The 27765-nt window shown below is 35.1% G+C and overlaps 1 protein-coding gene across 1 annotated transcript; it reads right to left on the bottom strand.

Moving 5' to 3' along the window:
- Positions 1-100: 100 nt before the first annotated feature.
- Positions 101-27007, bottom strand: LOC106880652 (uncharacterized). Its single transcript, XM_014930696.3, has 12 exons — positions 26435-27007; positions 20923-21005; positions 18039-18225; positions 16011-16089; positions 14409-14617; positions 11656-11696; positions 9720-9811; positions 8366-8482; positions 4878-4997; positions 3553-3691; positions 2249-2399; positions 101-497 (listed from the first exon to the last, which is right to left on the bottom strand). The coding sequence occupies exons 1-12, from the start codon at positions 26473-26475 to the stop codon at positions 380-382; spliced, it is 1377 nt and encodes a 458-aa protein (XP_014786182.1). The 5' UTR covers positions 26476-27007; the 3' UTR covers positions 101-379.
- Between the last annotated feature and the right edge of the window lie 758 nt (positions 27008-27765).

Consider the following 27765-nt stretch of genomic DNA (forward strand, 5'->3'; position numbering starts at 1 on the left):
AAATAAAAAATATTTGACAAAATTTCTTAACATTTTCATTCTCTCTCTCTCTCTCACACACACACACACACCAAATATATAAGAAACTCAGACGCTTAAACAGAGGCTTCATATTACAATATGATGTTGCAAAAATGCTGATTTTATTTAATGTTTTGCCATACAGATTTGGTTCATCTTTAACAAAATAAAATCCATCTCCTTTATTTAAATGTTAAGAAAAAATATGATAAGATATTACATATTTTAAAAAAAAACAGTAATATATACAATTTTATTTAAGACATTGAAAAAAAATGGCTTAAAGGAATTTGAGGTAGAAAAAAGATATGTCATGTTGAAACCCTTTGTTATAAATCAAATAGTTACAAATGATTATTTAAGATTCTAAAATCTGTTTAGAATTCATTTCTTCTTTTTCTTCATCTAAATGTTGGAAACTCAGTGAAGCTTGTTGTATTGTTAAAGATTCAATGGCTGCCAACAACTCAGTTATCCTTAAGTTTAAAAGAAAAGAAAAAAGAAGAAACTAATTAGAGCAATTCTAATAATGTTCTAGTTAAATTATGCAAAATAAACAAAATGTTTAACATTTTTCTGGTATTTAGAATACATAGTAATTAAAATCAAACACATTTTTGAAGGGCTTAGAAACATACATCATCATCATCTTTGCTATGCTGCATGAATTAAACACTAATAACATATTTTTCCCCAAAACAATATGTAACTATCCGTGGTTACCCTGTCTGCAGCTATTATATTATTTTGGGAGATAATCATTTATCTTTTATGTGTCAGTCATTCGACTGTGGCCATGCAGCATGCAGAGGTACCACCTTAAAAGGTTTCCTAGTTGAACGACCTGATCTCAGTGCTTATTTTTAAGTGTGGTACTAATTCTAGTTGTCTCTTTTTGCTGGGATGTAAACAAAACAACACTGATTGTCAAGTAGTGTTGAGGGACAAACAATATATATATATATTCTAGGTAGTTAGGGTAAATCCAAGCTGTTTACCCTTGAAGCACATCTGCTTATTCCATTATTACAATCCAATATAACAAAACAGGAAAATGGGAATCTTTTGGTATTATTTATTTACCATTACATATGTTTCATTTGCTAATAGGAATTACAAAGTTTTACATGCTAGATAGACATATGAGGAATTTCCTTTGTCTGAAGAATTTTTAATAAAAAATTCCTTACATGTCTATCTAACATGTAAAACTTTGTAATTCCTATTAGCAAATGAAACATGTAATGGTGAATAAATAATACCAAAACATTTCCACTTTCCTGTTTTGTTATATACACACACACAATGGGCTTCTTTCAGTTTCTGTCTACCCAACTCACTCAAACGGCTTTGGTCAACCGAGGGTTATAATAGTAGATGCCTAAAATCTCTTCTGTTTAAATCCGTTCAAGTCTTCCATGGTTTATATATGTGCAGACTTCAAAGTTTATCCCTTGTATACAATCCACTGTCATTTTACATTTTCCACTCGTAGTGGATAATAGAAAAATGTACAGAGCAAAAGAAATGTACCACTTTCAATTAAATAATTGTTGACATTAATCGATTTGTTGTTTTGTTAGCAAAGTTAGAAGGGTTTCCAGATCTAAAGGAACAGTATGGCCATTATAATTCGGAACCAATGTCATTGTAGGAGTTGCCAGAACAAGATTGTAGATAACATTAGACTGCCTTAGAGGCTTCAACTCCCAATTTCTACTCCAGGTTTACTCTCAGTCGTTTTCATGGCTGGGTAAGGCTACAAGGACCCCAGCAAGGTATAACTACTCAGAGTAGACCAGGGAACAATAGTGGCTAAAAGGTGGCCCCACATTCCTTGGAACCCTGAAACTCCCAAACCAGGGCCCCACTACTGGATGTCGTTTCAAGCCATACCCATAATATTTTATATATAAAGTTCCTGTAAATACAATATTGTTGGCTATTGCAGCAATACATTATCCAAAAATATTTGAATGGAGAGATAGACAAACTGATGTGTGAAGGAAAGTAGATAAAATCCCTTTTTGCAGCAATCAACAACTAAGGTATAGACACAAAGACTTGAAGCCATCATGAGAATTTGCCTCCTGCTTAGTTGTCTAGTCTTTCGAAATTTTCCGCATAGATACAAGAACATGTTTATGGCTTAATCAATGGATTAATTACTTTGTAAGGAAAGAAATTGATGGAAATGGTAAGTACTGAAGCCCAAATTGACACTTACTGCTCAATTTCAATTTTCTCTGTGGAAATTGTTTCAACTAAATGTTTCAAATGGGAATTGTACAAGGACAAAGATGGCATCTTAGATTCGGTTACATCATTTATTTTCTCCAAAAGCTTTTCTGTTTCTACAAAATTATTTGTCAAATCATCTAAAAAAATGGAAGAAACAAAACTAAAATTAAAATTTCATTTCAATTTCACATACATCCTCAGCAGCCTCTGAAAAGATAAAATACAAAGCAAACAAATTCTTCCCTTGGCAACTAAAAATCTACAAACACCGGTCCACTATCCTGTCTTTGTCATTTCTTACACTTTTGACAAGTTTCCAATTTTCTGAAATATCCAGCTCTGTACCATCCCCACTTAAACACACTTGATGCATCTACCTTCCCTTTTTATTAAGGCTCTATACTTACTTTTCTTCAGTGCAGATGAGTCAATAGGGTTTCAAATGATCCACCAAAAGTCTTTCATTCATATCGTCACCAGCATTACATTATACTACAGCCAAAAAGACTTTACTCACTACCTGGCTTTAAGCAGATATTGCAGATAGTAGAATTCCCTGCTGTAATGAGCAACAGAAGAATAGTATTAAAGAGCATTTCATTGACTGCAGTGATCAGTGCAATTCCTCGGGCAGGAAAGCTATTTGCAATAAATCACCATCTTCTGGGAAACATCTCATCTTTAATACTCCACAACCTAGAGTTTAGTACAAGCCTAATGGATCTTTGTGATTTAAAAATGATTAGCTTTTTTTGTTAAAAATCTCTAAGATCTACAACACTTCAAACAGGATATCAACCATCTCTCATTTTACCAAGCTAACTCCACCACTTCTCAGATTTATAAATTAAAACTATGTATTCTGTAAGGGTGAAAGGTAATATTATTAATAATGGTTTCTAAGAGTGGCACAAAGACACACATTTTAAAACAAGGTGAAATTGAACTTATCTCAGTACTTAATACTAATTTTATTGACCCAAAAAGCATAATATGCAAAGCCAACCACATATATCAGTACCCTATGACTGAGGGAAAAATTACAATGATATACTTGTATTGGCACAAAGCTATAGTTTGTAAAATCAAACCCAGTATTTAATGAAACAACAGAAAAAGGAGGCTACAACAACAGGCTATTTTGTATATAGTAACAGTACTGTTAGTCTGCAGTGCAAATCCACTAAAGAGTCGTGAAAACAGCAGAGTACAAATTCTATGCAACATTTTGGAGATGCACAAAAAAGAAAAAAAACATTTATAAAGAGAATAAATTAAATGAATATTTACCAATGTAGGATTCATCATTTGGATGAAAAATTCCTTCTGTAGCAATCTGATGAGAAGCCTTATCCAATACTTCAGCCAAATGATGATGTTTTGATTTCATATCATATAAGGAGTCATTTACTTTGGAAATTGCACTTCTCTGTTTATAAAAGAAAATGTTAAAACATTTATTATTATTATCATTATTATTATTATTTATGAGAGGAAAGAGACAATTTAGATCAATGTTAATCTCTGTAAGAGATAGTTTCCTATATAATAGATCCAACTAAGATCACAATGCAATATCTATGAAAGAATTTAGAATTACAACCTATGAAACAACAGTTCAATATCAATTCTTCAGTTTCCAAATGTCTCTACTATGACTACAGAGTTAATGACTTAACATCTGGTTTTTCAGTTGGGTAAGGTAACTGCAAACTTAAACATTTGTTTGAATTTCCAGGTCTAACATTTTGTCAGTCTGTCTGGTCAAATCACCAATTTGCAGACTTTTGTTTTAATTCACTAGAGTAACATGAATATAACAAAATGATGTATTCGTTACACATTAGGTGTGATTGTGTGGTAAGAATTTGCTCCCCAACCTCATGGTTTTTGGTTCAGTTCCATGGCATGGCACCTTGGGCAAGTGTCTTCTAATGAAGCCTCAGGCTGACCAAATCCTTGTATCTGGAAACAAAAAGAAACCCATCATACAGATGTGTGTGTGTGTATCTCCCACCAGCACTTGACAACTGGCATTGGTATGTTTGCATCTCTGTAACCTAGCAGTTCTGTAAAAAGTACTAATAGAATAAGTACTATACTTAAAAAAAAAAGAAAAAGACTGGGGTCGATTTGTTCCACTACACCCTTCAAGGTGGTATGCCAGCAAAGCTAAAGTCCAGTGACTGAAAACAAATAATATATATTATATTATATATGCGAATTAATCTTTATATTTTAATGTCATAATTACATTATAATATCACTATACAATGCCCCTTGAAAAGCTAATTTAAATAGCGAAAACCGGTTGGATTTTACAACACCCATATAATATGTATATATTTATATAAAAAAGTATTAAACTATGTGAAACGAAGGCATTTTTTTCTTCTTCTTTCTTTACATATTTTCAACTCATAATTTTATCACATGTTTCCTGAATCTCCAGTATTTTTGCTCCTTATATTTATTTATATATATATATATATATATATATATATATATATATATATATTGTATCACAGGGATTAAGTGATGTCTTCCTTATTTAACAATCTATAAATGTCTGTGGAGAAGAGGCACAAGAAGCTATTCTATATGATAATACTTACCTGAAGTTTACCAAACTTCATAACCAAATTATGATGACGTGTTTCCTTCATTTTCTTATCTAAATTTAATCCTCTCTCACACTCAGATTGAATCAAGTTATGGAAAGCTTGAATCTGCCCCTGTTAAATATTTAATACAATGTAGATTTATGGATTATTGTTAAGAGAAAAAGAAATCAAAATACAACAATAATAATGACTTTTTTTTACGATGGTCCAAGGTTACATATTTGTAAGAGAAAGATGTTTAATTGACCCTGATATATGACTGGTAGACCTCAAGTGATGATAAAAAGCTACTGAATCCCAGTAGGGATTTGAATGCAGCTCGTAGGGCAAAAGTTAATAATTTCAAATTTTGGCACAAGGCCAGCAATTTTGGGGGAGTTGATTACATTGACCCCAGTACTCAACTGGTATTTGTTTTATCAACCCTGAAAGGATGAAAGGCAAAGACGAGCCTGGCAGAATTTGAACTCAGAACATAAAAACAGATGAAACGCTGCTAAGTATTTTGGCCAGTGTGCTAATGATTCTACCAGCTCACTGCTTTAGGCAAAAGTAAATAATGAAAGACATTTAGTTTAACAGACTACCACACTGCCATTTCTCTGCCAACAAATGTAAAACAGTATTACCAGATAAATCAGAGGTAGATGGAAAAAACACTTGCCTAAGGTGCCACACAGTAGGACTGAACCCAAAACGCATGTGGTTGCAAAGCAAGTCTCTTAATCATTCAACCATGTCACACTATATTTACATAAATATATAGGGACAGGCATGGGTGTGGGGTTAAGAAGTTAGCTTCTGGGCCATGTGATTAGGGGACTGGTCCCACTGTATACTATACTGTATACTATATTGTATACTATAACGATGGGTCAACCAATACTTTTTAAGTGACATTAGTAGACAAGGTTAATATACCCTGCTCGATGTGCAATGTAAGTGTACATGTGCAACAGAGTGCAAGTGTACTGAGCTAAAAGTTAGGCATAAGAGGAATTAGATGCAGTGTGCAAGAGAGAAAACAGTCTTGATTTGGTCATGTGATGTGGATAGATGTAGAAAGCGCCATAAAGAAGTGTCAGTCACTCAAAATGGCTGAAACTTGTGGAAGAGGGAGACCCAGGAAGACATGAGATGAAGTACTGAAGGACATCCTCAGGACACTGAACCTTATGGAAGAGATGACAAAGGACTGAAACATCTGGAACCTTGCAGTACTCAAGAAGACCCATCCTCCACAACAGAAGTGATAATGTCACTCTCACTGATGAAGAGGATTGGCCTGTAAGAGCCCTGTGCTGGTGCCACATAAAAAAGCACTTGTGCTGGCACCATGTATAAAACACCTGTGCCAGTGTCACATGAAGGGCGCCCATGCTGGTGCCATGTAAGAAGCACCCATGCTGGTGCCACATAAAAAGCACTCAGTACACACTGTAAAGTGGTTGCCACTACTAGGATGGGCATCCAGTCATAGAAACAAGCCAAATCAGAATGGAACCTGGTGCAGCTCACCTGCTTGCCAGCTCTGGTCAAACCATCCAACCCATGCCAGCATGGAAAACAGACATTAAAGAATGAGGATGATGTGTCTGTGTGCATGCATGTTTGATTTCTGTTTGTTTTTACACGATCTGTATCTCACTACCAGATACAAGTGGTGTTATATGCTTACAGTCAACCATAAAAACATTTCTGAGCTTCTGACATGCCTCGACATGTTGTACAACACAGACTTGTAACTATGTCCATGCTGTTTCATAGTTAAATAGATTAGGGAATTATTACCTTACCTGGAAACAGATGAGGGTTGGTGACAGGAAGAGCATCCAGCCACAGAAAAATCTGTCTGAATGAATTCTGCCCGACAAGGAAAAGTGGAAATTGAAGTGGTAAGAAGCTTGCTTCTCAACCATGTTGTTCTAGGTTCAGTCCCAATGCATGGCACTTTGGGCAAGTGTCTTCTACTATAGCCCCAGGACAACCAAAGCGTTGTGAATGGATCTGGTAGACAGAAACTGAAAGCCCATTATATATATATATATATATTATCCAAAATGTATAGTATTAGATATCCATCAGAGCTGATCTTACCAATCAGTCTCACGTAAAGAATACAATGGAGTGTTAGGTAACAATCCAACTATATAACTTTACACTCATCAAAGTTAGCTAATATGGAAGGGAATATGGCGACTGTTCTCTATTGTTGGGGGTGGATTAGCACATATATATGTCTATGTGCATGTGTCTTTGTTTGTCCCCGCACCCCACTGCTTGACAACTGGTGTTGATGTGTTTATGTCCCCATGACTTAGCAGTTCAGCAATAGAGATTGATGGAATAAATACTAGGCTTAAAAGAATAAGTCCTGGGGTCAATTTGTTTAACTAGAAACCTTCAAGGCAGTGCTCCAGCATGGCCAAAGTCAAATGACTGAAGCAAGTAAAAAAATATATATGTGTGTGTGTGTGTGTGTGTGTGTGTGTGTGTGTGTGTGTGTGTGTGTGTGTGTGTGTGTGTGTGTGTGTGTGTGTGTGTGTGTGTGTGTGTGTGTGTGTGTGTGTGTGTGTGTTTGGGAGACTTTTAATACAAAAATATTCATGTTATTACATCATAGTCAGTTTGAGGTTTACTCTTCCATGCTCATATAGCTCAGATGGAATTTTGTTGAGAAAGAATTTTGTTTTTCTATGGCCAGATGCCCTGCCTGTCACCAAACCTCGCCTCTGGTTCCAAGCAAGGAAATATTCTCTCATAACCAGGCATGGAACATAGGAAACAGAGGATGCAGTTTGCATGATGGTGACACTTGTTTATAACAATTACAAAATGACATGGGAAGGAGAAGGTAACACACACATATATGACGGGCTTCTAGTTTCCATCTATAAAATCAACCAACAAGGCTTGGGTGACCAGGGGCTACAGTGGAAGACATTTGCCCAAGGTGTCAATGGGACTGAACCTAAATCCAGGTGGTTGGGAAACAAGCTTCCTACCACACAACCATACCTGCACACATACACACATTTATTTTGCTTACAGATTGCAAGACTAATAACCTGGTGTAGAACTCAGTATACATGTTTCAGGATGAAGTATTAACTAACAATAGAGCTGTAATAAGAAAGATGACAAAGGAATAAATGAAAATCTTACAAACCTCATTAGCTTACAACTGTTTCTGCTATAAGATGCAGTAGACTCATAGGTGAGTGCCTTATAGTTTCACTGGAGCCTTGAATATGAAGTGAGACTCATTTGGGAAAGAGCTACATTTGTATGTATGCAATGATGAAGCTATAAGGTGTTATTCAGGTATTCAACTATGAGTCCACTGCTTCCTATAGCAGAAACAGCTGTAAGCCAATGAAGATAATTATTTATTCCTTTATCATCCATATATATATATATATATATATATATATATATATATATATAAAGAAAAAGAGAGAGGATTGATAACTACTTACTGCCGCATCAGCTTCTCTCTTCTGAATTGCTTTCAGCACCATTTTATCAAGATAAAGGGTTTGGATGTAATTGTTGTATAACATATCTAAATCTTTTTGTTTGAAACGTGTCTTTTGCTAGATATACAATTGAATGAAAAAAAATATATAAGTACATGTAATTTCAAGCATGATTAGCATGTTTAAATTAAGATTATACATTATAATTTAAAAAGAAAAGACATTATGAAGATGAAATTGTATATTTTGAATTAAAAAAAAAAGAAATTTAGTAGTTTTATATCAAATGTAAAATTTAAATATTCTCCTTAAATAATAATTATAGAAAATCATTTTGTGCCAAAATTTGAAATGAATATTATATTCAAGAGAGGATTTTAATTCAGTATCATAGATAAACAAAGCATACATCAATTATACATTGTTGATCCTCTTTACCATGCCAAGATAATTTTTTACTATTTCAATGTTTAGTGCATAAGATATTTTTAGGTGTCCATCAGCAAGGTAATGATTGGTATCATGTTGACTGAAAAGAACATGCATTCCATTGAAATTTTAAATGAAAATCATTTATTTTTCTAATAGTAAACAAAATGTGTAGTGCCATTACTCTCAACAAAAGAGGAGATATTTACACAGGTAAAGAGTTCAACAGCTGATATAAGAAGGGAGATCGAATGGATTGATTAGTGGCATGACAAGTCCCACTGGAATGCTCCAGTAGATATTCCTGCTACAAGTGTATTGGTCATTTAACATAACGAGGCACCATTTATAGGATATTGACAGTCAAATCTTTGGTTATCGGATTGACAACCAGTTAATTCACCTACTTATGTTTCTCTGACTTAATTAGTATAATTAGGACTACATAACTTTAAAAAATAAAAACTGGCACTTCATAGGTTACAATGACAAGGATTTCAGCTGATCCAATCAACAGGACAGCCCACCTATGAAATTAATGTGCAAGTGGCTGAGCACTCCACAGACACATGTACTCTTAGTATAGTTCTTAGATTCAGCATGACATAGAATGCGATATAACTGGCCCATTGAAGTGCCAGTTCATTTTTGCAAGCTGACAGGACTTGAGCAATGAAAAATAAAGTTTCTTACTCAAGGACACAATACACTGCCAAAAATTGAACTCATGACCATACAATCATGTGCCAAATGCCCTCACCACTTAGCCACATGCCTTCACAGAACTACATAGCTATAACAGATCGAACATAACTACTTTATTTGCCCCTTTTTCTTCTTCAAAGATATCAAAATAAACTAAAAATGAAAAGAGAAAGATATGCATAACAGTACAAATACAAAAACGTATTACTTCTTTATTTACCTGATCTTCATCCAACAAGGAAAATGATGCATCATTGCAGTTAACAGGTTTGAAAATATTTCTACGACAACAGGGTTTAAGCATATTAGAACCTGGTAACACAGACATAAATTCAGACAGTTTTAAGAGTTTCCAACACTATTATACAAACTTTATTAACTCTGCAATACCAACAGGTAGACTTTATTCAATTTACATTGTCCAGAGATATTTTATTGATTCATGCCTTCATATACCTTTACATCACATCTTAATACAGTGAGAAAAATTAGATCTCATCTTCTATGCTGTCGTTTAATATGCTAGAAATAGCAGGAATCATATGGGACTCAAAGGTAATTTTTTTTTTTTTTCAACATAATTATAATTAATTCATTAAAATGTATGAGTGAAAAACATCAGTCATACCCCTCTGTTTTTTCACATTAAATTCTGATATAATCTACACCATCTGAAACATATTTGTAGAATATTTCATCAACAAATATTCATTTCTCAGAAAGTTATGAGGAGACAACATTGGTGGGACATATTTCGATGACAAATGACCAAGACTTCTAGGGATTTGCTTTGCTTGAGAAGACACATCAAGCAGAGTGAAATTTTGGTTATGAGCAGTGCCAATATGTAAAAGGCTCCTGTGTTGGTAACAAGTAAAAGGCACCTATGCTGTGACATGTAAAAAGCACCCATGCCAGTAACACATAAAAGGGCACTCATGCCAGTGACACATAAGAGACACCAAGTACACTCCGTAAAGTGGTAGGCATTAGGATGGGCATCCAGCCATAGAAACCAAGCCAAAACAGACAACTGGAACCTGGTGCAGCTCTCCGGCTTACCAGCAATGGTCAAACTGCCTAACATGCCAGCATGGAAAACAGATGTTAAATGATGATGAAGACACCTTTGATTTATTTACTGAGCAAGTGAGTACTATTAGATGATACAAATTAAAATTAAACAAAACATCAGCAAAATTACACAAATTCGAAATCAAATGAATATCATTTAGCAACTAGTAGAAAACTGCCCAGAAGGAAGTCTTTCTACAAGTATTTAATAATGAGCTAAAAAACAAAATTGTGAACAACAAAAACATAAAATAATGAAAACCAAAAAAAAGAAAGAATTTATTTTTTTAATCATTTATTAAGGGCTTTTCCAGGCCTTAATATCCTGCTTAAATATCAGAGTAGACACTCAAGCAAGTAAATAGGACAAAAACAGGGCATCTAACTTTTTGATAATTGGACATGTTTGATGTGGGATGCTAGACAATGATTAACTCTAAAACTCAATAAAACATGAAACCATTTGTTATTAAACATGCCAAAGATCCCAACATTGGCATCAGGATACAGGATCAGATTCTGCAACAGCTTGGGTTTCAAGGGTCCACAGCTTTTCAGTATCCTCCCTAAAAACCTGAAAGTCCTACAAGGGATGGATGTAGGTGTCTTCAAAATAAAACTGGATCTTCTCCTGTCAAGAGTTCTGGATGAACCTACCTCGGAGGAGGAAATGCAGATGAAGGCAGTAACACCAAACTCCCTCATTCACCACATGCCACATATCAGAGGAGGTTTCAAGTAGTGAGAGTGTAGCAAAAATAACAGCGGTGCCCCAGCATGGTCAAAGCTCTCTGGTTGAAAGTAGTAAAGAAAAAAATGCAAACACCAATTTGAAATATAAACAATTAACAAACCCACAGATGAAACTGGTACCACATATCTATCACTTGCCAAGTGACAGATAGTTACATGGTTTGCGTACCATTGGTGGGCCTGCTGCTTCTTTTAATCTCAAATTGTTGTTTTATAATGTCTTATAATATTTGCATTAAAATCTTTGCAGTTAATTAATAATGAAACTCTTGGCCTATCTCTTATGAAGAAAATAAAAAGCTATAGTAGAGAGTAGAATTCAGACATACCTTTTTTTTCAGATTTTGGTGTTAATTTTTCACAAGTCTGCCTAAAAAAAAGATAAATTGCAAAAAGGATTTAATAAAGATATATCAATACCACTAAAAACCTAGCTTTTTAAACCCCAGTTATAAAGACACAGAGTTAAAAAAAAAATTAAGAAACACATACTATTTTCTATTTTACAGACAAGAAAGTAAATTTTGAATTGCTGGTGACTTTTTTTTCCATCATATAAAGGTAAAAATAGCCAATCTTTCTGCTGTTTCCACAGCTATACTGCATTTGAAATTTACTTTCTTGTCTGTAAAATACCAAACAACTTGACACTTTCAAAGTTTGTTTATAAAATGTTGTCATACTATTTTCTTTCATATCCTTTATCAGCATTAATGGAACTCATACTTTATGTAGTGGCATTCTTAATTTTTGTTTCACAAGAAAGTCCTGTTCACATATCATTCAATTTCGTCTGACATAACTAGATCTTTCATCATAACTACAATGCAGAACAATACTAACTATCCCTTCATTGCCAAAAAAAAGTGATGGAATAATCTTCACAGTGAACTCGAACAACAGACAGGTCCATTGTATATGATGGTCTTCCTTTGACATAACAAAGCAACTAACTGCAGATACTGATGGCTTTGACATTCTTTCAGTATATCAGTATACTAGAAGAGTCTTACTGACAACAACAATGTGTCTGTGAGGCTTAGTTTGAATTGATAATCACTTTTGGTAGTACTGCCAAACCAAGAACTCTTGTAATTATCCATAATTCCAAACCTGGAAATCATCCAGGAAAAAATATTCTACACACCCTTCTCAGAATATAGATTTCAAATTTTGGCAAAAGACTAGCAATTTAGGAGAAGGGTGTAAGTCAATTACTAAGTATTAACTAGGTTTGACGTTGCTTAACTTCGATGATTGGGTGAGAACTAGTGCATTCAATGTGATATAGTTGTAAGCCATCCTTCTTAGAATATTCCCAAGGATCTTGTTGCTCATAGATTTCAGTCACCTATAAAATACAAAAGTTGACATTCCACTGACTGAATTACCCAACTGAAAGAGAGTATAAATGCATGGCAACACTGTTGATGCCAACAACCTATCCCTTCACAAAGAATTGTAGCTCAGTTAAAAAGAGAGGAGTTGTGAGGACACATGCTTGACAAACAATAGCCACCACTACATTTCCTTCAAGAAATCTCTGCATGAGCTTCAGCATTTTGAGACAACGTTCAGATTTGACACAAGGCCAGCAATTTCGAGGAAGTGGGTAAGTCAATTACATTGACCCCACTGTTCAACTAGTATTTATTTAAACAACTCTGAAAGGATGAAAGGCAAAATCAACCTCAGCAGAATTTGAACTCAGAACATGAAGATGGATGAAATGCTGCTAAGCATTTTGTCCAGCATGCTAATAATTCTGCTAGCTCACCACCTTTTTAGAGGAACAGATATTAAAATCAAATCAGACTTTCTCAGATCAGGTGGTAGTATATCACCAAAGTGATTTGAACATCGATCAACTCTTCCCAAACCTCTCAGGGAGATCATTTTCTCAGTTAATTTCCAGACTTTCTAACCAAAGAAACTTGTCTTTCCACAAGACATTCAAGAACAGATGTTAAAATCTAGTCAAAAATTCCTAGCTGTGATACTAATATATCACCAAAGTAAAGTTGACATTAACCATTTCTATTAAACTTTTTAAGGATATCTTCCTGTCAGGTAATTTCTAAGTGAGATTAGCCATGCTATGCATCAATTCATCCCAGTTCTTATCCAAGAACTGGGATGAAACCAGATGGGGTATGTTAACCTTTTAGCATTCAAATTGTTCTGTCAAATATAATGCTTGTTTAATTATGTTTTGAATTTATCATGCATTATGCTATAGCTTTAATATCTTGAAGATGTGATTGATTATTTTTAGAATGACATTCTAGGGGAGGTGTAAGAAGCCAGATCCAGCCAGTTTGAATGTGAAACAGGTAGAATATTTGGGTCAGATACAGCCACTTTAAATGCTAATGGGTTAAAGGTTCCCTCAGTCCAACAACAAATATTGACCAGTTTGGGCTTGCTTCTCAGGATACCATATTGCAAGTCAACTAACTTTTCCTACTTAATATGTACTCTTATTACCAACTCATTCTTCCAATTTGGTGCAGATCACTCTGATATCAGAGACAATAATGCTAATAATTGGCAGTCTGGTTTCAATTCCAATTTCCAGCATGTGGTTAAGTATATGGTTCCTAGCTCAACAGAAAAGTATCTTCTGTGATTGTCACAGCATCTTGTGAGTGGATTTCTGATAGGCATATGTGGATGTGTGTGGACGTTTATATGAGTATATACTGGTGTTGAGTCACACCTCTTTACATCAAAAAGGTACTTCAAGAAACTAGAATCAATAATGTACCATAATGAAATAAAGTATTAAGGTTATTATAATCAACTAAAATATTTGACAATGGTACCCTAGTACCACCTTCAAATATTTGAGTTGAATACATATCAAACTTCAAATGAAACTAATAAAAGAATATAGAACTAATAATAGAAAATAGAACTAATAAAAGAATATAGATAGTTCCATTCATAAATTAATAAAATTGAGAGATACAAAGAAAGAAACTTAAAATTATAGATTATCCATTGGTTACATAGTAAACATTAATTTTAATTAAAATACTAACCTCAAAACAATGAAAAGGTAAAATAAAAAATCACTCACTGTTTTGTTGTCAACCTTTCTCTCTGCTTCCTGTTACAAGATATTTTGCCTGAAGAATCACTCAAACAATGAGAGGCTTCCAATTTAGAAATAGGTTTATCATTTGGAAAATCAGAATCACAAACAGATGTAGGATTCTTCAAATGACAACTGTTGTATAAAATTTCAACGGGTCTCCTGTTTTCTTTAGAAGAATCACAATTCTTGCACTGAAAATTAAGGCAAAACATCCTAACATTAATTACAACAGCAATGATAAAAGTATCACATGCTCTTAAAAATAAATTGCCATACCAACCACAAGGTTTCACTCTATGCTTTGAAAGGCTTGTAGAATAAAAAGTCTTTTATTTGATAAACAAGTGAGAGTTAGTAACAGAAAGAGCATCCAGTTATAGATCCTGTCCCAAATAATTCCCCTTCCAGCCCATGCTGACATGGAAAAAGAAACATTCATGAACAAATGAACAAAGACTAGCTTATTACAGCACTGGTACTGAAACACTAATGGAGGCGCAATGGCCCAGTGGTCAGGGCAGTGGACTCACAGTCATAGGCTCGCGGTTTAGATTCTCAGACTGGGCATTGTGAGTGTTTATTGAGCGAAAACACCTAAAGCTCCACAAGGCTCCGGCAGGGGATGGTGGCGAACCCTGCTGTACTCTTTCACCACAACTTTCTCTCACTCTTACTTCCTGTTTCTGTTGTGCCAGTAATTCAAAGGGTCAGCCTTGTCACACTGTGTCACGCTGAATATCCCCGAGAACTACGTTAAGGGTACACGTGTCTGTGGAGTGCTCAGCCACTTGCACGTTAATTTCACGAGCAGGCTGTTCCATTGATCGGATCAACTGGAACCCTCGACGTCGTAAGCGACAGAGTGCCAACAACAACAACAACAACTGAAACACTAAAGTGAGATGGAGGGTAGAACACATGATCCACTTATCAGAGTCATTATGATCATAAGAAAGAAAAACAATGACATTTAGCCCCCTATTATCATTTGAAATCACCAACACTTTTTCTAACATATCTTTAACTTCCTTAAAATCTAAAGTACCCTATTCCATATCTATTTCCATCTACCCATCTTCTCTATCCACTATTCCTGGAAGAGTCATGGGGATAGAGTTCACAGATACCTCCTCCATAGGGTTCTATCCGAAGCAACCATCATCAGATTTTCCAGCTGGATTCCCAAGTATGACCAATTAAGGTGGTTATTATCCAACCATCTCATTCTTGGTCTACCCCTAGGTATCTTTGGCTTCAAGAATGTCTTGAGATTCTTTCTTGTGCCATTCTAATCACAGTACTGGAGTTGTGACCTCTCAATGCTGAGAAGTAACAGCTCAACCTGGAGAGACTCCCTGATCTCTGAGCTACGCACCCTGTTGAATAATGTTACTCCAGAAATTCTTCAGAAGAACACCATATTCAATTTCTTAATGTAAAATTTACAAGAAAATTCTAAATTTAAATATTTTCCTTATTAGGAATTGTACCCAGATTACCTGAGTGCAATCCTAAAGGTTACTCACTAAGGGAAATAAATTCACACTAAAATTAAGCAAAAGAAAACAAAAAATTCTTCTGTACCTGCCGTTTATCACAATTAGACAGATCAGTGTCTCGGCGACGTGAAGGTGTGGCAATTCTATCCTTACTAGATTCATAACTAGAAAATAAGAGAAAAATACATTAATTAGAAAAATACATTAATAGGTGCAGGTGTGGTGGTGTGATAACAAGCTTTCTTCCCAACCACATGCTTCCGGGTTCAGTCGCACTACATGGTACCTAGGGCAAGTGTCTTCTACTATAGCCTCACGCCAACCAAAGCATTTGGAGTGGATTTGATAGATGGAAACTGAAAGAAACCCATCATATGTGTGTATGTGTATGTGTCTTTGTCCCCCTATCATTGCTTGACAACCGGTGTTTGTGTGTTTACAAACCTGTAACTTAGCGGTTCAGCAAAAGAGACCAATAGAATAAGTACTAGGGCCAATTCATTTGACTGAAAAAAACCTTTCAAGGCAATGTTCTAGCATGGCCACAGTCAAATAACTGAAACAAATAAAAGAGTAATTAATACAAAAGTAACATAAACATTAATATCCAACCACAGGGTTTGGGGTTCAGTCCCATTGCATGGCAAGTATCTTCTGTTATAGCCCTAAGTCAACTAAATCCTAGATTTCGTAGATGGAACCTGAAAGAAACCATATTGTATGAATATATGCTTGTGCATGGGTTACTGTCCCCTTGCCTTGATACTGTGTGATACTTGTAAGCAAGTGTCACCATCATACAGTGTCCTTTATTTCTAGTGTTCCACAAAAATATAAAAAGCAAAAAATACTATAAGTTCTAAATCCGACAAGGAAATCATCCTATCTTCACCATCGTCATTATCTAAGGTCTATTTTCCATGTTGGAATGGACCAAATGCATTGATAGGATCTGGTAAGCAGCAGAGCTGCCCCATGCTCCAGTGTCAGTGTCAGCATATTTTGTTTTCTATGATTGGATGCCCTTCCTAACACTAACTACCTTACAATGTGTAATGGTATTTTTTTTTTTTTGTCACAGGCACTACCATCATCTTATTTAAATAAGTGAGTAAATTTCTGAATTACTGAAATAAATTGATGTAACAAATCATATGTCTGTTTTCCATGGTGGTATTGTACAGATTTATTCAAATGTTACAGAATTAAACAACTGAAATAATTTGGAAGAAAACACACAAGTTTGTGTTGTGGACAACAGTATGTTTACATGGAATATCTTTTGTCCAGTCCTTAGAGCAGTCTGCCACTAAACATGTGAAAGGAAAGGTTTTAAAGGGTCCCAGGCTCACATGAAAGAAGATTGTGTGTGTTAAATATGTAAGTTATATTATTGATTTAATATAAAAAGATGTCTACATCTCTTAATAACTCAAGCATGCTGAGAGTCACTATGATAATCGAGACTGTGAGAAAAAGCAGCCAAATTTCACACAAATTACAAACTATCATCTTGAAAAGAGCAAGACACATTAGCCCTTTTGATAGCAACCTGCTTGAAACTGTGCCTGGTTCTATGAGACAAACTCTGTTTTTAAAGTGACCTCAAAACCTTCCAGTAAAATTTCCTAGTAATTTTTGTTTCAGACTCCAGCTTAATAATAATAAAACTATTTTCACAAATTACTTATTTTCAAAATTAACTGAAATAAAAACCGGTTATAAAAGGGTTAAAGATGATTTTAAATGCAACTAAAGAAAGATCGGAGGGTCAAATCTAAACAACAAAACAACACAACAACTTAGGAAGATTCATGAGTATTGAGTTCATTTTTTATTACAAGCCTCAGATTATATATCTGGGCAAACTCATTTGATTCTGCTTGCTATATAGTTCCCTTCACTGGAGATATCTGCTGTGGTTTCTTGCAAAATTACCTCATTCACTATCATTTTATCTGTCAAGTTTTTCTTTTGTAAACTACTTAGTGTTACAGAAACTAGATTGAACAAACACCAATATTAAGAAATCTTTAGCATTTTTTTCTTTAATTCAATAATTTTATTTAGCTCAATTAGTTTAATGCATCTTTTAAAAAAATCCAAACCCTACCTGTTCTGAGAGAAAAGTGCTCCAGTTGCAATTTTATGGCGAATTTCATATGCTTTTGTTGGCACTATTGTATGTCTTCTATTATAATTAGAGCTGCTTGAGACAAAAGAACCTATTTTTGAAGAACCAATAGTTTCACGCCGATTATCCAAAGTGGAACCAAAGGATTGGTCCTTGTCCAAAGTTCCTTGAAAAAGATAAAATGAAAAGGTGATTTACATGTGTGTGTGTGTGTGTGTGATCATTTTAATATCCATTTTTTCATGCTTGCACGAGTCAGAATTGAGCGAGGTAGATTTTTCTAGTTTGATGCTCTTCCTGTCATCAACCTCTTACCTGTTCCAAAGCAAGATAATATTTCTCCATGGTCAGACATGTTTTCATGGAACACTGAGCTTGATCAATGCCAGTGCTGCCTGACTGTCACCCGTGCTGGAGGCATGTAAAAAGCACCATTTGAGCATGGCCTATGTCAGTGCCACCTGACTGGCTCCTGTGCCAGTGGCACATAAAAAACACTCACTACAACTTTGAGTGGTTGGTGTTAGGAAGGGCATCCAGTTATAGAAACCTTGCCAAATCAGATTGGAGCCTAATACAGCCTCCCAGCTCTCAGTTAAACCATCCAACCCATGCCAGCACGGCAAGCAGACGTTAAACGATCATGATGATGATGAAAAAAATGAGTTTAAAATGCAGTAAAAAATTCTGTTGCTATGCAGTCAACAATAATGACAAAGAAACAACAAGAATTTATCTGCGAAATAGAGAAATTGTCAATGCCCTAGAGTGGAGACTGGATAAAAAAAACACACAATCTCAAACCTAGTAATAATTTAAAGTAAGGCTCAAAGCATTTTTGGGACTCTGAAGGAACAAATGGTAAAGGAATACAAGGTGATCTTTCAAAAACCAGAAAAGGATGATTTAATCATTTCAAAAAAATTTTTTTTTTTTAATTAGAAAGAGAAAGAAACAATTTGTGTGCATGTGAAGAAAACTGCCACAAAATGTCTAAACCAGGATTTAAAATCAAATCCATAATTTTCTTACAAGTCCTCAGCCAATTGTTCTAGCCTGTTGCACTAGGAAATTTGTGAAAATGAACTGACTTCTTAGCCCTTTTTGAGTCAAACATAGGTCAAAGCTGATTAGATTTGGGAAATCCTTTGTTTTAGCTTGAACCTAGTTTGGTGAAGAACAATGTAAATAACCAAAGCCAAATTGCTTTCATTCTCTTTGGTTGCTGGTTCTGATCAGAGAGCACATCTACTTTACCTCTTCCTTCCTTCTTCCAGTACCAATGGAGAAGTAATACCTTTATATGTGGGACAACACGCTGCTTGTGTTCTCAACCTGCCTAGACCAGCTCTCTCTTTCTCTCTCCAGTAGCCACACATACATGAATTTACTATCTACACTATGGACCATGGAACTAAAGATTATTTGTTTATTGCAACAACAAACAACATGTGTACACAAGCAACTCAAAGCAGTTGTATTTTCTATATTGTAAACAACCATCATAATAAACATATAGGTAAATGGGGCCATCTCAACAAGCAATTAATACTGTTCTTCATTCATTTATCCAATGCAACATATCACTACACATTGATCTTTATACTTGATAAACTTCTGAATCAAGAACAACAGGACTTCTCTACTAAATGCTGCAAATATTATCAAACATAACCATTACCATTTAGTGACCTCTGAGGTTTTGCTACATATAACTATCCCTACTTAAACATGGATGTTCTATTACAACTATACTGTGGTAGATGTTCTGTTAGAACAAACTATACTGTGGTAGATACCATGATAGAAATTCTCATACCGGCTTTTGGTGCAAAATGCACTCTTGTTTATATCATTACCAGGGAGATAAGTCTCTGCCATCTCCAGCACTGAGACCACCAGATCATGTGATTTCAACCGTCCTTGGTCTTATCAATGATGGATGCTCTAACAGAACTTCCACATTTAAGGGATGATAAATATTACCTCCTGATATTGACACTGTCTATGCTGCTTTTATATGTGTGTGTGTGTGTGTGTATACACATGGTAAGGCCTTGTGAGTAGTATTGGTAGACAGAACCTGTATGGAAGCAAATCATATACCCTTATCATCATCATTTTATATTTGCTTTCTATGCTGATATGGGTTGGATAGGCTGACAGGATCCAACAGGTCAGAGGGTCACGTCTTGCTCCAATGTCTGTTTCAACATGATCTCTATGGCTGAAAAGCAGACATAGAATGATAGTGATGATGATATATACACAATAAAATAAACAAATACAAGCAGAAATATGTGAACATATGGTCTTGCACATCACCATCATTAATTAACATCCATTTTCCATGCTAGCCTGGGTTGGATGGTTTGACAGGAACTGGCAAGCCAGAAGACTGCACCAGGCTCAACTGTCTGTTTTGGTATGGTTTTTATAACTGGATGTCTTTCCAAATGCCAACCACTTTACAGTGTGGACTAGATGTTTTTTACATGGCAGCAGGGTCACCAAGTAACTTGCAAGACAAAGATCCTTTGAAGTGGGGGTATTGGGGGAAGTGTCCTTGGGCTAGGTAATGAGAGGTTAGAGTGTGAAACACAATATAGACAGAAAGACAAATGCATTTAATTAGACAAATTTTAATAGAAAATTTGAAATGCAAAACAGAAAGTTACAGATGAATTATAAAGAATATTATTGGATCATAATTGTAATGTAGTTTCATCATGTTAGGGACTTTCAAGTAACAGGTTGACATCAACATCCACAAAGAACATCAGTTAATTTATTTTTTTACAAAATTAAGATCCATATATGTAAGTATATCTTTTGTCAGTACATTGTATAAAACAATACATACCTATATGTAGAATAGCTCCATGGCTGAGGCGTCTATCCTTATATTCCTTTGGATTCACTAATGCTTGCACCAAATGTATTTTGCTGATAGATACAAGACAGTTGAAAATAAATACATGTAGCCAATGAATATGATTTACTTTCAAAGGTTAGCATTGTCTTAGTGTGTTGAAATAATCACATTTGCCATGTACCAACATACTTATTAACCATATTCTGCAACAGTCTTAGTAACTATACTCTTCCACTACATTAGAGTGAAAGTTGTTGTCTTGGAGGAAAAAAAGTTTTGCTCACAGAGCAGCTAATTTTAAGAATGAGGAGGGCAACCAACCCCCAATGCTTGCTTGGAATTTTATTTTATAAATCCAGAAGAATGAAAAGCAAAGCGGACCAATAGGAAATGAACTCAAAATGCAAACAACCAGAATAAATATCCAAAGCATTTGTCCAACTTCAGTTGATTCTGCCAATAATACAGAATATCTTGATCTCAAGCATCTTCACTCCCTGTGAAGCATAGGCCATCAATGACTTTTCTCCATTGTTCTTGACTCTGAATTGTCTTCTCTACTTCTGACCAGATGGATCCCTGCTTTTTCAGCTGTCTCAGTATCCCACTTCCAACTATTTTTAGGGCATCCTCTCTCCTGCCTCCCTTGTGGGTTCCAGGTCAGAGCCAGACATGTAATGCAGGATATCAGTATCCTTAAGGTATGACCTATCCATCCCCACTTGCATTTCAGGATCTATTCTTCCATTGGTGCCTAACTGTACCTTCTGCCAAAGCAAATAGCCAAATAAGAAAATAAGTGAAGAATATGGTCTTTCTAATAGTCTTAGAATTCCAGTATTCATGAATAAAAGAATTTGCAGCCTTACAAGGGTCAGATGAAAAGTTCATAGGCTAACCAAGATACTCTCATGGAATGTGACCAAATGAGGCTAATTTTTCAACATAGTCACCTTTGAGGTTCACACACTTCTTCTATCAGTGTTGCAGTGCTTGGATCCCATTGGTGAAGAAGCTTTCATTGAGTTGGTCAAAAACGTCATCAACAGCAGATATGACATCATTATCACTGCAATACTGGTCCCCAGCCAAGTGTTTTTTCATGTTGAGGAACAAATGATAATCAGATGGGACCAAATCAGGAGAATAAGGAGGATGATCAACCAGTTCAAAGCTACAGTCACACATAACAGCCATTGAAATCAAGGACTTGTGTGCTGGAGCATTGTCCTGATGAAACAAGATCCCTTCTGTCAGTTTTCATGTGCATTTGGTCTTAATAGCTTTTCACAACTGCCTCAGCAAGTTGGTATAGTACTCTCCATTGATGGTGTGGCCCTTTTGAAGATAGTCAATAAACACAATGCCTTTTGCATCCCAAAAAACATAGGCTATCACCTTCCCTGCAAATGAAATGACCCTGGCCTTCTTTGGAGCAGGTGAGGAGGGGTGTTTCCACTGCATAGACAGGAGTAATTTCTACATATGTAGGTTGCTTCCTCTCCACTTGAACCTTAAATGACACAGCTCAGGTCGTAGATTGAAGGGAAATCCATCCATCACTTTTTGACAAGACAAAGAAATTTCTTTCATGCTTGTTTGGCCAGTGGTGGATCAGACGAGTGAGAATCCTTAGATTCGGTTTCAAATCTCAGCTTGGAAAAAGGAAGTCTTACCTTTTACACTACCTGCCCTTCTAGTGAGAAAGCCACAGAGATCGAACGATACAGATGCATGTAATATTGTGTGTAATGCAGAAAAATAGAGACAGTGCCATTTACAAACAAATGAATACATGTCAAAAACATAGGAAGTGAAAGAAATGAAAAATGAAAAATATAAAGCAAAGAATCAACGTTCAGAGTTGGTATATGCAATATAAGGTGATGTGTATATGCCTAGGCAGAAGCATAAATGTAATATGCTGGTGCATTGAAAGAGATGTGCAACTCTATTGATTGCAGTTGCACAGAGAGCAAGTGATAGCACACATTAAAATATGAGTGGTGCAAGTGTGTGTCAGCATACAGGTATGAGGTAGAGAGGAAAACATTTTTTTAAAACAAAGCAAAACATATGTGCATGCACGAAAATGTAAATTTACATGAAAATGAAAATGTTCATGCAAAAAGTTAATGTTCAGTCAGTTCAATTAGCAGAATAATGTGCATAAAAAATGTTTTTCATTGATAGAGAAAAATGGGCTTTTTTTTATACAAAATGTTCTTTTCGTTTTGTGTTGTATGCAGATGATACAGACTCACTTGGGTTATGTACATGTGGCAATTGTTCATAACCATAAGAAAAATACAATTTGTTTTTTATTTGTTGATGTGGATATTGTGAACATTTCAATTGAGAAAACGGGTAAATGAAGAGTTTGTACTGCACACCAAATCGGGAAGAACAGTTTGATTGCCCGCAAGATTTGTTCAAGTTTTCCAAGTAAGTACAAACTCTTCACCTACCCATTTTCTCAATTGAAAAGTCCACAATGTCCACATGAACAAATAAAAACAAATTGCTTTTTTTTTTTATGGTTATGAACAATTTACACATACATAACTCAAGTAACTCTGCATCACCCACAAAGAAACCAAAACAAAACAAAGAACATTTTGTATATAAAAAACATTTTTCTATATCAACAAAAAACATCTCTGCACAGTGGGTTAAAAATCTCCGGTAGAAATTCACCAAGCCAAGAAATTCCCACAAGTTACCAGATCATATCAAGGATTCGGAAAAGTCACACGATCCGAAAACTCAACGTTAACACCCAGTCACAAAAATGAAAAAAAAAAGTACAATAGGTGTAAAACAACATGTAGTAAACGAATATGAAAAAAAATGCATACTGGCGAACGGGGGAGAGGACTCGGAAAATTCACATCGGGAATGTTCCAAGTCCTCTCATCCCACCCCCCGTTCGCCAGCGTGCATTTTTTTCATATTCGTTTACTACATGTTGTTTTACTCCTATTGCACTAATTTTTTTTTCATTTTTGTGACCGGGTGTTAACATTGAGTTTTCGGATCCTGTGAGATTAATCGTGTGATTTTTCCGAGTCCTCCCCCCCCCCACCCGGGTTACCAGCACGCATTTTTTTCCCCTCATATTCATTTACTACATGTTGTTTTAAACCTATTGCACTTTTTTCTTTTTTTTTTTTTGCTCATCAAACACTGGAGTTTGACCAAGAAAAGTATCTGCAATTTTCCCGAAATGTCATTTGGCGCTTCTTCGTTTTTACAACCCCCATGAAAGTGAAAATAATTTTCTTGCCAAAAATAGGTGATTCTCTTACAGAAAGTGAAAGTGCTTTTCTACAAAAAGAAATTATAAGGAACGAAAATCAAGTATAAGAGCTATGGAACAAACGAAAATTTGAGCACAGTAGCGTCCAAGCTAAATATTACAACAGGATCTTTCTGATTTGGCGGACACCATTTGTTTTCTTAACAAAACACTTTCAAACTTGGGACACTGGTAGAATGTGTCATATAAAACATCTTTTACTCTTAGTGTTGTTGAGAAAAGTTTATATTTTTAAAGTTATTTCATGTTAAAATTGTCATATTTCGGTAATTTCAACCAATCACTGACGTCTATTGAGGTAAAAACAATCACTGCTGTGGATTGTCAACAAGACGTTGTGGCGGTGTAATGGGATCTTTTCCCTTGAATAAAATTAGTGTCGTTGTTTGTCAACAACAACTATCGGTGGTACTGTTATTTATGACATCGTTCGTGCGTTTTACTGGTTTTAGCTTTAGGCTTTTAGGGTTAGGGTTCAGGTTTTAGAGTTAGGGTTCGGGTTTTAGAGTTAGAGTTAGGGTTTTTAGGGTTAGAGTTAGGGTTATGAATATTTTTGCCAAATTTGGTGAAAAATTTGTGGCGGTGTATTGAACAGATTTTCACCAAATTTGGCAAAAATTCTCATAACCCTAACCTTAAAACCCGAACCCTAACACCCTAAAGCTAAAACTAGTACAAACGCATGAACGATGTCATAAATAACAGTACCGCAGATAGTTGTTGTTGACAAACAACGGCACTAATTTTATTCAAGGAAAAAGATCCCATTACACCGCCACAACGTCTTGTTGACAATCCACAGCAGTAATTGTTCTCACCTCAATAGACGTCAATGATTGGTTGAAATTACCGAAATATGACAACTTTTAACATGAAATAACTTCGAATATAAAAATTTTTCTGTTCTATAAGACAAAATATACAAGTATACGAAGTTTTAAAGTGTTTCGGTAGAAAACGCACTAAATAAAAAATAGTGATCCTTACAACGCTTTTAGTGTAAAGCTGTCATTATTGAAGATAGACCTATAAAATATATTGATTATATTCCTAATTGACATAGGTAAAGCATGGCTATTAATTACCCAAGCGTATTTCAATGTTGACCACAACACACAATTTTGTATAAAATTATACCCTCCATTGCATTCAACTTTTGGCCAATGGAAATAGTTTCAATTTTTGCCCATTTTTGTTTTTTTCCCAAAGAAAATCACTCTGACCCGAAAAACACTAACCTCAGACAAGATAAATACTATTACTTTCGTAAGGCCTTTGAAACGAACAAGTGCTCCTTTTAATTACATGAATAATTTTGAAGTTTTAGGTGAAAAAAATATTTTGGAATGCTTCTAAGGTAGAAATTATTTATACATATACATATATATATATATATATATATATAAAATACTTCTAATTCATTGAAAAATATTAACGAAGTTTTATTATTTTTCTAAATAAAAAATTTTAAAACAAGCTACTTTACTAAGTTTCAGTAGAAAATCGCCGAGCTTGTCATCCATATAATAACTTGAACAAATTCAAAGCTTTATAGACGAATAAGTTTATATGTTGGATATTCAAGTCAGGTTTTTTTTTTTAATGATAAATATTTGAGACAACATTAATTCGGTTTATGTCAGTGAATGCTTTTAGATAAGCATAAAGCAAGGGACATGCTTACACAAGTGTGCCACTTTTTTTACTTTGTTTCCTCATAACTTCTGGGGAAATGGATATTCTTTTAATATCCATATTATATAAATACCTCTCAAAAATATATCAAAAACATCCATTTTCTGAACGTCATGAGGAAGCAAAATCTTGTAAATGTATGCCAATTAAGGCCGTGGAACAAAGAATTAAAGCAAAAAAAAAGGTCAGAGACAAATTATCGTTTCGTTGTAGAATATATTCACAGATAATTTTCTGAAGCTGCACTCTTAACATTATAAATCTGTTCAATTATTAATATCTTACGTACGTATTGTAAACGAGTTCAGAAGCAAGTTAAGTGAGTTTAATCAGTCCTTTTAATCTATCAAAACAATTTTGTATTAATAAACAGATTGAAATATTTTATGTCCACTACATATTCCTTTTGTAAAAATTGAAACTGATAAAAGGAAGAAATTCATCCATTTATTGGTATTGCTTTAATAAATATATAATAAAACGTACCTGGGAATTCCATCGGTGAAGTAAGGTTTCTTTGACATCATGTAAAAATTCCCGCACCAAGAAAGACCGTCAAATGACAATTTGACAACGGAAATTACCGAATTGTTTCAAAGTGCAACGTTACCGCGAAAATGTTAGCAGAACTATTGGAGTTAAACTGTATTTTTGTTTTATAGTATTGTCATTGGTTTTGGAGTGGTAAATTTTACCGAAATGTAATTAGTAACTTACACATTAACATAACTGCCCACGTTCTTATTACAAAAAATAATATTTATAAATGACAACTGTTAAGTCACGTGTTAAAATGCTGGGAAATTTTCTTTAATGTATCGGAATGTTACAAGTTTAATCTAAGTTTCGTTTTAATCGTTAGCAATAATGTTTGTCGATCGAGAGACATGTGCAGATGGAATAAGCTTCACACTATTTTAATGAATTGCCTGGAATTTTATATATTCATATATCCCCGTCACTGTACTGTACATTTATTAGCTACTCCCAGTGGCTTTTCACCATTGATGCCACCAAAAGTGAATAATATCAACATTTATGGCCCGAAATTGGGATGATCTTTTAGACGTTGACTGATGAGGAATAAGTTACGAATTTTCTATTTGTTATGTTTTTGTAAAATTTTCCTGTTTGTTGTGTTTTTGTTAAATTTCAAAAATATATTTATGTAACGCTACACACTTGTGATTTTTTTTTTATTCATTTGTAAAATATTCTTGGAATATTTTTTGTGCGACGTCTCTTTCTATGCATCACTTTTGCCTCCCTCCCACTCTCTTGCTCTCCCTAATACTTTACTTCTGTCTTCATTCTGACTTCCTGTCTGTCCTTCTTTCGTCTCCAGTCCTACAGGGCATTTTCAATTCCTTTGCCTTACCACATATCTGTCTGCAAACCGGTCAGCCAAGCAGTATCCCGTTTGACCGATGTACAGAGAAGGGCAGAAAGAGCAGGCGATGCAGTAAATGACATAGCTATAAGTGCAGGTAAAGGAATTAGTGATATGATAGGGACGATGATGGGTGCCTGTGAGGAAGGTGGTGTTGATGAGGTAGATAAGTGCAGCAGCATAGGCAGGAGCAAGGGAATGAGCCAAGTTGGGAGGTAGGGTTAAAGAAGAAACTGTGAATCAGGCGGTCACGTAGGTTGTGGGTTCATTAGAAGGAGGGAAGGGATAGGTTGGGGAAGATGTGCAAAACGGACTGGAGTTGCCTGAAGGCTCAGAGAATGGTACATTGGAGGAGCAGGGTGGAGGTGTGATAGTTGGGGGGGAATAGGAGACAGGCAACGGCAGGGTGGGTGTGAGGAGAGAGAGC

The sequence above is a fragment of the Octopus bimaculoides genome, chromosome 14, assembly GCF_046866305.1.
Source record: "Octopus bimaculoides isolate indiv1 chromosome 14, ASM4686630v1, whole genome shotgun sequence".
NCBI lineage: Eukaryota > Metazoa > Mollusca > Cephalopoda > Octopoda > Octopodidae > Octopus > Octopus bimaculoides.